The sequence below is a fragment of the Falco punctatus genome, assembly GCF_963210335.1.
Source record: "Falco punctatus genome assembly, chromosome: 4".
In the NCBI taxonomy this organism is placed as follows: domain Eukaryota; kingdom Metazoa; phylum Chordata; class Aves; order Falconiformes; family Falconidae; genus Falco; species Falco punctatus.
In genome coordinates, this window is record NC_137583.1 from 86,883,650 (window position 1) to 86,897,232 (window position 13,583).

Sequence of the window (13,583 nt, forward strand, 5' to 3'; positions counted from 1 at the left end):
ATCTGCATGCCAGCCCCCTGGTTAAAAAGTTTGAGGACCCCTGAACTAGAATATGCAGCTAACGAGAAGTAATGCAGAGAAATTTTGGGAATTTAGTCACTTTATCGAATTTTCCTACCCAGAGGTATATAAAGGGCAAGCAGTGTGAATAGTAATTGGATTTAGTTTCCACAGAACAGTCTTTCCAATTTTAAAGCCTGAAACCGAAAAATGCTGAGGAGATTTATATTTGCTACCCTTCATTCTTACATCCACTAGCTCTATGCTCCACCCAATTCTGCAGCTCCTATGCCATGTATTACTCAATGTAATCACATGCAAACTTCAGCTGAGTGTTTTCTTTAAATTCTTTATATTAAGCAAACATTATATTAAGCTCAAAGATGAGTAATAAGCTATTTTAGGAAAATTCTGAAATAACATGATAAACATTAGCGCATAGTACATTGCCTGTACTGTATGATCCATCCTGTTTTAACAGGTATTGTAGTCTTAATCTCTTTTGGGAGCTATGTATTCAGCTGCTGACTGTGTTAATTGTGAAAGGTTTTAAGACCCAGTAGTATTTCCACAAGGGATAACATCTGAATGTAGATAGGCAAAATTGATATATGAGAACTAAACATGAAGCTAATTTGCAACACAGGTTAAAGATCATGATCCAAAGCTCAAACTACCCAAATTAAGATATTTTTACCATTTCCCTTCCAATGTTACGTGAAAAATTCTCTGATAAGACCAACGGTTTCAATACAAATGCACAGTGTATGTTTGACTTCCAGATGTCATTGTTCAAACAACTATTCTGCAAGTCACTCTGACTATACAAGAGAAGATCTCTTTCCCTCCTAAAAATGAGAATGCCTTTCTAGAGGCAAGCTGCAGATTAACTCCAAAACTTGACCTAAACCCAGTGACAATTTGTATCAGATGGGCTGTACTTAAACAAGGAGTTGCTTTCTGAATCACAGTCATAGAGGGAATCAATAATCCAGTTCAGATTAACCTGAATAGCTCAGTAGGGAAAATACTAACTAGCAGAGAAATTAGAATTATATGTTACTTCCTCAAGAAATCTTTTATGCAGTGAGGCTGTTCATTAGAAATGCACTCACTGATATGAAAAAGGATTTGAATGTACTCGGTGCCATTAACATTAATAAGTGCTATACATGCAAATATCCAAACCATCAGGATGACAGGAAAGCGTCAATTGGATATGAAAACCTTCTTGTTATGACAAAATTGTTAGTTCTTCTCAGTAACAAGGCAGCAAAAGAAATTCTTAAAAATGTCTGACAAAGTGCTTTCTGAGTGCTACTTAACAGGCATCTGTGACTGAATGAGAGATCTCTGTCTTAAAAAATGCTGTTGCCTTCTGTGTCTGCACAGGACTGCCTTAACTGTCACAGAAGTTGTTTCTAATCCATAGGGTATTACACTGAGAATGGTAGCAAAGAGTTACACAGGGTATTTCAGCCACTCTCCAGCTTTTTTTTTCTCTCCATATAATTTTTTTTTTGCTTTAATCAAAGTTATTCTGTAGCACGCTTGGAAATATTCAGACTAAACCTATTTAAACAAGTGAGTTAACTACTTTGATGTAATATTTAGTTGGCTGAAAACTTAAAATCTCTAGGCAACTTTTAAACCAAAAAAACCCTCAAAACCAAAAAACAACAAAACAACAAAACAACCAAAACCCCAAACACAGAATAACCAAGCAGCTTAGCAGCAAAGGAGGTAAGGGGAGGTCCTTTGCCTTTAGTCAGAAAGTAGTTGTGATTTCTCTCATCACACTGAAATTTAAAAGCTTCCTATAGCATTTTTAGCTCATCATTTTCCAAAGTCCATGGATATATTTTTGTTATTCATGGACCACTGATGTACAAAAGAACATGGTTTGTAATGCTGAGATTTTTTTTCATAAAAATAGGAAAAAAACATTTTAGGACATTGGTAAAAAGAGACCTCTCCTCTAGTTACAGATAATTGGAAATGTCAGTGTTACTTAATTCACGATGGAGGCTGCCAGTCTGATAGTCTACTTGCTACTAATTCTACTGGCCTTTATATGTTGACTGTGTGACAATATAACTTCTGATTTTCTGTAGGAGATAGAGGTGGTTATGCAGAGTAATGTAAGAATCCGAGTGCAAGAAATAATTATTTTTATTCATTTAGTTTTGACATGGGTATAATATATAAGAAATTGAATCTGCCACACAGGTGTTATCTTGCTATGACACAAATAAGCTGTTTTCTGATGTGTTGTTCTTTTTAAAAGTGATGGGTTTGGATGCTGGTAAATGAGCACTAAATCTTGCTTATTGATGTAATCTCACCCATCTCCAATTGAAAATAATTACTTCTGAAAAAAAATTATGTAGGACTTTTCTACCACACATTTTCATACACAAAACTCCTATCTTGCTTCCATATTCTCAAACTTCCTTCAAGATGAACTTTCAGATGCATTTATACACTATGAATACAAAAATATGTGACATAGAAGATTGTATCAGGAAGACAGTAATACGGAATTTACATATTTGTGTGACGAAGAAGATGACTGAATACTATCGGGATTCTAAACAGTTCTTAAGTGAACCTCATCTCTAAATAACTAGGTACCCTCAAAAACGTTGCCCAATCCTTAGTATTTTTTTTTAAATGTACAAATAAATATCAAAGAAATTGCTGTCTTGATCACAGTAATAATTTCCATGCTGCATGAGTTATAATTCTTCCTTCCGATATTGAACTGAAATTGCCACAAATTATCTATCTGCTACAGTGCATCAGAAAACCGAACCATAGGACAAGATCCACTTTGCCACATGTTAGCGGAATTCTTCAGCAGAGGAAAATTTCCTGTTATATTTGCATTGGTGCCTTAAACAGTCAATTCTGAACAGAGATGACTAAAAAATGTTTACAATTTTTAAGGAAAAAAATGGTAATGCATCTAACATTCTGGCCCTTCATGAGAAATTACAAGACTCAGAGTGAAAAATTCATGTCCCAGATTCTAGTCTTGTTTACAGACACATTTTAAAGCTTTGGAAATCAATAAAGTTGACTGATTTTTTTCAATTCCCCTAAAAGTAAAATTTCAGTCTGAAAAATGAGGTTTCTTTTACAGAGAAGATTATTGACTAACTACAAGTATTAGGTATTTTTCATGATCAGCTACTCCAAATCCTTCTGCTCCATGAAATGAAGTATTAGCTTATCTAGTATTATCCAACAAAAAATGTAACAGAAAGGCTAGCCCTTCATGTGGTATTATGCATACTTTTCACAACCTCATGTATTGTATTGATTGATGCATTGACATAAGGATATTTGTAAAGCTGTATTTAATTTTTATAAAAGGGTGAATTACTGTTCTGTTGTAGGCTTCTTTGGTGACCACCAAGAATCCAAAGTTTCTGTGTGATTCATTTCTTCGTCTTTGAACTGGGAATATTAATGCTTTTGTCTAAGCTTTATCTTAGTTAGACTATAACTCTTCAGGCAAAGACTGCCTCTTACTGTGTTTTTGTACAGTACAAAATATATCAGAGCCACTGCTAGAATGAACAGACACATCAGCGTCATTGTATTAACTATAGTGATAATATTAATAGCACATTTGAACATGCAGCTTGCTTTGATCACAGTAGTCTCTAGGTTGAATGAAAACTAGAATGCTTTTCTAGGGTTAGCTATGAATGTAGTGGAATCTTAGCATTTTGCTTATTTTTTTGCTTTTTTTATGTTTTACTTAGGGAAATTTAAGCTTTTCCTGTGTGGAGCCACATACAGTGCCTGTCTTTTTCAATGCCACCAGTTACCTTGAGGTTCCTGGTCGTCCAAGTCAGGATCTGTTTTCAGTCAGTTTCCTTTTCCGAACCTGGAACCCCAATGGACTTCTTGTCTTCAGCAACTTTGCAGACGACCTGGGGAATGTTGAGATTGACATAAATGAGGGCAAAGTGAGCGTCCATATCAATGTCACCCAAGTAAAGAAGAACCGAATAGACATCTCATCAGGTAAGTGCTGGGGGTTTTTTTATTGGTATCATCTTTTGTTGGTGTTGTTTAAAAGCATCATGGACCTAAAACTCAGAACAATTGTTTTACAAAAATTAAAATTTAAATAGCAACTATGTTAAATTCTTTATTGTATGATTTTTTGAGTAAGAGGTGGAAGAATATTGAAACAGAACATTGAACCAGTAGATTAAGAATAAAGGTGCAAATATTCTTACTCTGTCGTGAAACCCAGAGAACATATCACCCCTTATCTATTGAGGCAGCATTGATTCTTTTTTTTGTTTTTTCCAGTCTTGCAATCTTCTCTTGGAAAATATTTGGTTTCAAAAGGGAAGGGTACTCCCTTGTTGAGACTTGCCTAATAATTAGGCTGCTCCTATTACTTCCTAATAATTCAAAAGCTTTATTTTAAAAAATAAAAAATAATAAAAAAAACAATAATAGTTAGGTTTTGCTACAAGGCTAGCATGAAAAATACTGTGGCATTCTCCAAATATTCTGTAGAGTCATGCTAGAGAAGTATCAGAGCATTCAGCACCTAACAAAGGATGTTTTGGAAAATACTGGGTAAAATGTACAGTATTAGGTTTGTTTCTGGAGGAAAGGGTGTGTGTTGGTGTCAGTTCATCAGCTTTTTAAAATTACTTGATTCTTCCATTTGGATAAATTATACTTTTCATCTAGATTCTTTATGTGGATTTCTAGAACAGCTGTAGCCAATATGGTGTTAGCTACATCATGTCAATTAACACTTTTTCTTAGCAAAGTCATGACCTAACCATGGGTTGAAAAATTATTTGCCTGCAAATGGATCTAGCTCCACATAAAAAAATCTCTAGTGATTGGTTGAAGCAGCATATATGGTAACCTAGTTTCTTAGCCAAAAAGTGGACTTCTTTTTAGCTGGAAAACATCTGTGATTAGCATATTTTCTTAAGGCCATGGTGGTATCTTCAGTTTTCATCAACAGGACAGATATACTGGTATAGCTCTGAATGAATGACAGTAGTTTTTATGTCTAATCTTCTATTTGAAAATATATTGTCAACACAGCCATATAAACAGGGACTTGAGAAAATGTTAGGAAAAAAACCAGCACCTTTTAATGAGAAAACTCACATTAAGTAGGAAAGTAAAGTTTCATTTTGCAAGTGGAAATTTTGGTGAGTTTTCTCTTAACAATGAAATAGAATTGAGCATGACATGAAATTAACTATTTTAAAGTATAATAATAAATATGAATAACAATATTATATTATTATATAATGAATAAGAACATAATACAATAACAATAAAATATAAATAACAAAAAACCCCAGAATTCACCTGTTTTGTAAAATGAAAACTACATCGCATATCCTTCTATCATTACAATTTTTTTAGCACAAAAAATCAACACCATAGATTACAAGTTAGCATTTTATTGCCTTTGTTGTATGAATACACTCATGAAAGAATTAAGTAATGTTTTGGTAACACAGTAGGATCTTGAACAAGAAGGTTTCTTAAGGTGCTAGTGCAACACAATTAGGAAACACGTGGAATTATCACCCTCATTCTTTCTTCCTTAGCTCTGTCTACTGCAAATCCCAGTTTACAGAGAGCAGTTGCTTAGCCATTATACTTCTTTATGAGCTTTCTTGTGCCTTTTTGGTCCAAGGAAGATTTCAGTGCTGATTAGCTAAATATTACAAGAAATAAGAATTTCAGCAATTTGTCACTAATTTTGCCCAGTGTATATCTTGATACAAAACCATTTCCAGATTCCATTATATTTATATTCTGGTAAGTAAACACATGTGAAAACTGTTAATGTACTCTTCTGCTTTCTCCAGACCATTACCCTCATCAGCAAAAATTCCCTAACTACTGTGGTGTAAAACCAGAGTACTTGTATTCTGATTGTCTTCTGAAATAATCTCAATTCTCCAGTGTAAAACTTTTCACTATGTATGATTAGTTTACATCAGGGGTCCTCAAACTACGGCCCACAGGCTGGATACGGCCCCCCAGGGTCCTCAATCCAGCCCCTGGTATTTACAGAACCCCCCCACCCCCCCGCTGGGGGTTGGGGAGGAAACCCAGCAGCCGCAGATGACTGCCTGCCACTTCATCCGCGCGCCGGCCCCCTGTTTAAAAAGTTTGAGGACCCCTGGCTTACATAATAGCCCAAGAATCATATACAGCCATACATTTTTATAGCTGTGATGCTGTTCTTAATCTCATCATAATCCATTATCTACATACTACTGTTTGAATATCTTGAAGAGTTAATAGATTCCTTTGTTATTACAATTTTTACCGTGATACAAATATATTTATTGTTCAATTTTCATTGTATGGATTTTTCATATTTACATAGCTGGGAAAGCTTTGATATATTTTAGTATTTTGTTGCTCCTGTTGCATTTCAGTGCCTGTAAGATGAATTGTGTGTGTGAACATAAGAAAGCAAAATATGGCACCTGACAGGGAAGGCTGCAGAAGGAATGCTGCTGTGTGTACGGCAAATATCACAGTGACCTTCTTGTTCCCTTGTTGTGCAGGGAATTAACAGATGTCAGCACATCGACCTGCTGGGCTTATGTAGAAGTCAAAGTGGTCTGCCTTTGGCACAAAGATTTCTGAGTGTTGTGGCCCTATAGATACAAGATGCACGCTTTTCCACTGATTATTTTTAACAGCCGGCAAAGCAGAACTTTCTGTAGTCAAGTGTGCAGGCTTCTATGTAGCTGCATGTCGGGGATGAATAATTAGACTTCTGTCTATTGGGAGGTACGCACCTTGGTTGTCACAAAGAATAAGGCTGACTATAACCACAGCCTAGATGCGGGCATGTTTGGTATTTTATAGTTTTGCTGTACTTACGCCTGTCACCTGTAATGGCTTGTTTTTCCCTGGAGCAAACTTAAGTCTCTTAGTCCTTATTCTATATACCTCTAATAATATTCTAACATACTTTCATCCAAAGCTTTTGACATCATCTGTTCATGTTAACATGGGGACATCAGCAGTTCATTCTGGGGCATAGTCTAATGCTGGCTGTAGAAACACTAGTTGAACTAAGTGGCAGGAATTAGATGAGAGATCTGTATGCTGATGTGCAGATGGTAGAATTTGTTCCTGCACAGAATTTCGTGCCTCTGCACTAAAGATACTGGTGTGGAACAGAGCTCTGGTTTGCCTGTTCTTCAGCATCGTAATATTCCATAAACACTTTAAAGCTGCACACACTGACTCATGGTGCTTTAATTCAGCATGACTGGGGTTCAGACAGGAGAGTGTAGCCTTCCAACCTACCAAATACAGTTAATTTCCCACCCTTCTCACTGGTATCTGGGCACTGCAAACCTCCTTACTGAGCTACTTGATGAAGATCTTTGTGATACCTGTGAGGGATCAAACAGTGTGTGAAAAAGATTTTCTTTTTGACTTGACAGAACTTTCATACTTAATTATTTTGAGCATTTTGTTCAAGGAGAGAAAGGCAGCTGCAGGTTTAAAACTATACACTTTACAAATGTAACAATGAAATAACACATAGAAGTTACAACTAAGCTGCTGCACAGACCCATGTTTGCCACTTACCTACAGAGACACTAAGGGGAATCGTTTACAGGACATTGTAAAAAGTTCTTGTTGTGGGTTTGCATTGCAAGGTTTAGGTAGTGGGTGGGGGTGGGGGTGGGGGTGGGTGAGCGCTACAGGTGTAGTTTCTGTGCGAAGATGCCAGAACCTTCCCTCTTGTCAAATGGACCTACTGCTGGCCAAGGCTAAGTCCATCAGCAACAGTGGTAGGGCCTCTGTAATAGCATATTAAGAAGAGGGGAAAAAAAAAAAAGAATCTGTTCCAGTGAAAGGGGGGACTCAGAATACATGAGAGCAACAACCCTGCAGCCTCCTGGGTTAGTGAAGGAAGGGGATGAGGTGCTCCAGGCACTGGAGCAGAGATTCCCTGGCAGCCCGTGATGAAGTCGATGGTGAGGCAGCCTGTGCCCCTCAGCCCATGGAGGCCCTCCACCTGCAGCCTGGGGTGGATCCCACACTGGAGCAGGGGATGCCCTAAGGAGGCTGTGACCTGTGGGAAGCCTGTGCTGAAGGTGTTTTGCTGGCAGGACTTGTACCCCTGTGGGGACCCGCACCAAAGTAGTTTGTGCCTGAAGGACTGCACCCCATGGGAGGGACCCATGCTGGAGGAGTGTATGAAGAACTGCAGCCCGTGGGAAGGACTCACATTGGAGAAGTTTGTGGAGGACTGTGGCCTGTGGGAGGGCCCACACAGCCCCGTTTCCCACCACCCTGTGCCAGTGGTGGGGAGGAGGGAGAGAAACTGGGAATTAAGTTAAGCCCGGGAAGAAGGGAGAGGTGGGGAGAAGGATTTTTTTTTTTTTTTTCCCTGATCTGAATAGTAAATTAAACTAATTTCCCCAAGTTAAATCTGTTTTGCCAATGATGGTAATTGAGTGATGTTCCTGTCCTTTTCTCCATCCATGAGCCTTTCGTTACATTTTCCCTCCCCTGTCCAGTTGAGGAGGGGGGTGATGGACTAGTTTTGGTGGGCACCTGGTGTTCAGCCAGGGTCAAACCACCACGGTTTTGTAGACAGCTGTAAAGTTTAGAGGCAAGAGCATCAAATAATCAACAAGCAGAATAAATTGACTGCTAAGAGTGAGAGCTACTACTTTTAGAAATCACAAATGGGTTTATACTTAATTTTATGCCAAGTAATTCTGTTTTTTCTCTTTCATAATGTGAATGAAGGGATACAATGCTCTAAGTGGTCAAATAGAAAGCGTGAATAGAAAAAGTTTAACTTCTGTGTCAATACAGTGATTATGAGAGGTTTACATAGCATGCTGTGGGAAAACGTTTGGATTAATAGTAGGCAATTCATGAAAATCATGAAGCAGACTTTACTTTGCATTTAAAATCACTGAATTTTTCATTATTTAAATGATTTTGTATATCTGAAGCTTCTCCATTCTTTGCTTGGAGTTCAAAATTATCTTCAGCCTGATTAAGAGCCATTCCTACTATCTGCCATGCTTTAATTCATAGAATTATAGAATCAGAGAATGGTTTAGGTTAGAGAGGTTAAAGATCATCAGGTCCAACACCCCTGCCATGGGCAAGGACACCTTCCACCAGCCCAGGCTGCTCACAGCCCCGTCCAGCCTGGCCTTGAGCACTGCCAGGGATGGGGCACCCACAGCTGCTCTGGGCAGCCTTTGCCAGTGCCTCTCCAGCCTCACAGTAATATCTACTCTGAATCTACCCTCTTTCAAATTCCCTTTTTCATTCTATTGTTACTCCTTGTGAAAAATCACAAGCAGTTGATGTTAGCATTAGCAATTCCTAGATAATTTTCTGTAGATCACTTACTGTTTTGCAAAAATGTTTTTATTTTCTTCTTTAATATGTTTGATACCATTTATTTTGCTTCTTTCATGCCTTTAGTCACTTTCAAACTTCTGCCTCATCTCTATACATCTGATTAAAGCTTTTAAATGTGTCTTGGTCTTGAAAATGTCATGTTTATTTTACACATGCTGAAAAGAATCAGGGATGATTACATACGTGGTAGTCCATTACATATGATTTTTGCATTACTAATAAAAGGCAACAGGCTTTTGTGCTGACATGGCAAAGCAGATTTTCACATTTTACTTGACCCGCTTGTAACTTGTTTAACAGTGGCCAGACAGCTATCCCCTGAGCTGTCCTGGGCTTCAGCTTGGTGAATGGTAGAGGCAGTAAAGAGCTGGTAAAAACTAATATTTTTTTTTACTATGTCAATACAGTATACACTATTTTGACCATAATACAATTTTGAATGTAATGGAACATTTTACCTTATGCAGTTTAGCTTTGAGTTTGTAGTACATGTGAAAGGGACTAAGATGATTAGTTCTTGTGGTTATACTTACTGCCTAGTTTTGCTTACTGAGCATATTTTTTACTTTTTGATATTCTTGCCAGTTATTCATTCAAAACAGGTCTCTAAACAGTATAAAAGTTCTTCCCTTCCCTGCCCAGCACTCTGTTAAGTGTCTGGTAAGCACTGTTTAGTTGTGAACAGACCAGCAGAACTGTTATACAAAGTCAATGGCCTTGATTTCACTTTTTCTTACGTTAATCTTATTTATACACTACCACCACTTGATTGACGAGTTATATTAATAAACTTGCTGTTAGTAAGAGGAAAATCAGGCCCACTGAGAGCTGAAATAAAGATTTAATTAGAAGAGATAAGCTACTGGCTGTGCAGAATTACACAGGTGAAATACTTAAATCTTGTGTATTAATCAAGAGTTAAACATCCTAATGACTTTTCTCTGCAGAGTAAACTGTGATTAGTATCTTCACAATCCTGTATGTCCTAGCACAGGGATTAATAATAGGAGAGAATCTCAGAAAACAGTCAAAAGATTCATCTTTACTGCTCCATATAGTTTTTGACTAAATTCTGCATTTGGCATCATGAGATTCAGGCAAACTTCCCAGAAATTGCTGGGTTTACTCAAGGGACTGCTGGAAGCAGTGCTCAGCTGAGAAGATGGAAAAAAGAAGTGTTACTGCTTTTCCTAAGAACTTTTTAAAAGCAGATTTACAATGCATTTTTGCATACCAAAGGATTCTGATATTCTGCTACAATCTTTAAAATAATTTAGTTTAAGTATATGCTACCTGTTCACTCTAAGAACCTACTCAAAATTTGTGATCTTGCAATTAGGAGGTTACATTGTTGATGAAGTTGTATTTATTTATAAACCTTTAACAAGCTAATACTTTCTTTCTTGAGCACAGAAGAAATCAGCAACGGGCAAGTGTCGTATTCTCACATCTCTTTACCAGAAAAACTGTCATGAGAATTTTCCCAAAGCCATATGCAAACGCGACTCAGTGCAGGGTTAAACCCGTGTCACGATTTTACCCTCTTCTTCCACTTGATTATATCTACCTGCTTCAGCAGCTTAACCAAAATTCCTTTCGAATGAAATCAAAAGTTTCTGAAGTCTTCAATGTGGGGGAAAACTGATAACCCATTAACAGACATAAAGAGTGCTGCTTTGCTCAAAGAAAAAATAGTAACATTCAAAATAACACTCATGGGGAATCATCTAATGGCTTTCCAGTGTTTTTAACAGCAAACCCCAAATCCTTCTTTCAATATAGAAAAGAACATCTCTGCCTCTTGAGAAAAGACAAAGTTTTCACATTGGCAGATTCTAAAATAATCTTTTGATTTGTCCTCAGTTTACTTTCTCACTTGCTGTCTTTTTATAGGCAGCTCTGACCTTTCATATCTAAACACTCTGCTCAACATAAATACTAGAGGCTCTGTGAAGATCCCTTGGATTTTAACACACAGTACAAATGATAAGGTGCTCAAAAAGTAGATCGTCTCCTTTGGCCCATAATATCTTAACCGAGAGGTGTTCAGTGTGTCCAAAATCTTCTGCCTTTATATTGAAGTCAGCTGTTTGGAGCTCCTTTTTTCCCCTTCCAACTCTCCTAGTTAACATCTTGTTCTGTATATTAACTGCTGCTCAAGGATCTCTTCAGTTCCTCCTGTCAAGCATAAACTTATTAAAACTTGGGATATAAATATCTTTTTGTCGTATTTATCTGTGTTAAATAAATCAGACTTCTCCCTGTGGAATGTCTCTGGGAAGCTTTCCACCCTTCTGTCTTTCTGCTAGATCTCAAGTCATCTGAATTGCAGTTCGTTTATATTTTAGACCTCAGGGTGATATAACATCCTTCAGCTAATAAAGTGTCTCTGTCTGACAGTTCTAAAGTGGTACTCTTCCCGTGACAATTCCCAGGGGCATTTTACGTGGGAATTGAAGAAGTATTTCTGCCTCTGTTACTAAATGAAGTTTAAATAGGGAATGGGTAAATACAGAGCAAAAGTGCACGTCTGGTGGGAAGATAACATTTCCCACCGGGTCTTTTCCATATTTCTGATACTGTGTTATACACCAAATGTTAGTAAATGGAGGCAGATAACCGTGAGGCCCTTGTCAGGGTGATTGAGATTACAGACATAAATTCTGTCCACAAAAGAGAGCATGATGACTTAGCACCAGAAGATTCTGAATATTAGAGGATTGTTTTCTTCCCAGATAGCCACTTTTGTCTCTCTATTTCTCTCTGTATATTTATTTTTGGCTAATGACTTTAAACAGTGAATGCAGCTACATGAACAGGCATTTGTGGTTTTGAATTCAATAGAACTGAGAAACAGACGTGCTTGTAGTAGTTATTATTCTTTCTTTTACATGTTTTTCTGGTGGTTGGTTTTGGATCTTGGTACAGTAGACTCTCAAACCAGTCTGAGCAAAAAATAGAGCTCTTGATTGCAGATATTTTTTGTCTACGAAAACTGATGAGTTTAGTTCAGGTTTTTGTGAATTCTGCTTCATCAGTCACTGATTTTCACTGAAGAGTTGCCTACCAAGCTCAAGCTATGCATTTTAAAATATAGATCGTATCATTTTTGGATACTTCACTGGCAGTAATGTACATCTTTGTTGGTTGCACTGGTACCTTGCAAGCATGGAGGAACCTGAGAATCAAGAAAGCAGGCTGTTCTTATTTACAGACTTCCTAAATTCATACAGGAGACCAAAACTCAATTTACTTGTTTTGGCCTCAAGTCCTCTGTGCTGTAGAACAGAGTTAGGAGTGACCTTTGCAGGTTAAACTCTATTTAAGCACTGAAAGATTGCATAAGGCTTTTTACAACTACTATTTAAGCAGTCACTGTGTTGCACTGAATTTTATTCAAGAAAAAAGTGCCGTAGTTAATAGTTAAATCATAATTTTCTGCTAGAAGGAATGTAAATTACAGGAGTAGAGCTGGACAGAAATAGTTGGAAATTTACCCTTTTAGTTCTTTTCGAGTTCAATAAGTTTGATAGGAAGCAGAATCAATTTTGCTTTCCATGTTGCCTTTGCTTACTCCATCCACATCAGTTATTGCCAGTCTGGTTCTAGTCAAGTCAGTGAAAATTTTGCATCTGCTGTGATGGATGAAAGCTCAGCCCCTTAGCACTGAATCCTAAAGAGGTGCCCAATATTTTGCAGTTACCTGAAGAATGTAGGTTGTTACTGAAGTGGGTCCTCTATCTGCATATTTATTTTATTTTTAATACAAAACTGCGTGAAGAGACATCTCTAACAATTGGTTTAGCAAGTCAGGGATGCTTAGTTAAAACCAGCTTTACCTCTTGGATCAGTGAGAAGATAATGTTGGAAAGGACATGGCAAAAGAAACTTTTGTTTGTGTTTTAAAGTCTTTCAGGACTTATATGTGCTGATTGACGTGAATGTGGGTTTTTTCATTATTATTTGCCTTTTATATTAGTAATAAAGAAATAAACAAAAGGATACAATAGAGACAGGAGCTGTAGTTATATTTGTTGTGTTTATGAACATCCTGACAGCAGTACCCCCAGGACACCATTGAGTATTCATACTATAGAAAGGGAGATGAAGGGATTGTTTTCTAATATCTGACAGACAGAATATCAGAA

The 13,583-nt window shown here is 37.3% G+C and overlaps 1 protein-coding gene across 1 annotated transcript in view; it reads left to right on the plus strand.

Annotated features, from left to right (window-relative positions):
• Positions 1 to 13,583, plus strand: part of CNTNAP2 (contactin associated protein 2) — a 1,227,711-nt gene that overhangs the window by 621,911 nt on the left and 592,217 nt on the right. The window contains exon 9 of the mRNA XM_080386067.1: positions 3,774 to 4,038. Coding sequence (XP_080242193.1) covers positions 3,774 to 4,038 — 265 coding nt within the window. The remainder of the gene's footprint in view (positions 1 to 3,773; positions 4,039 to 13,583) is intronic.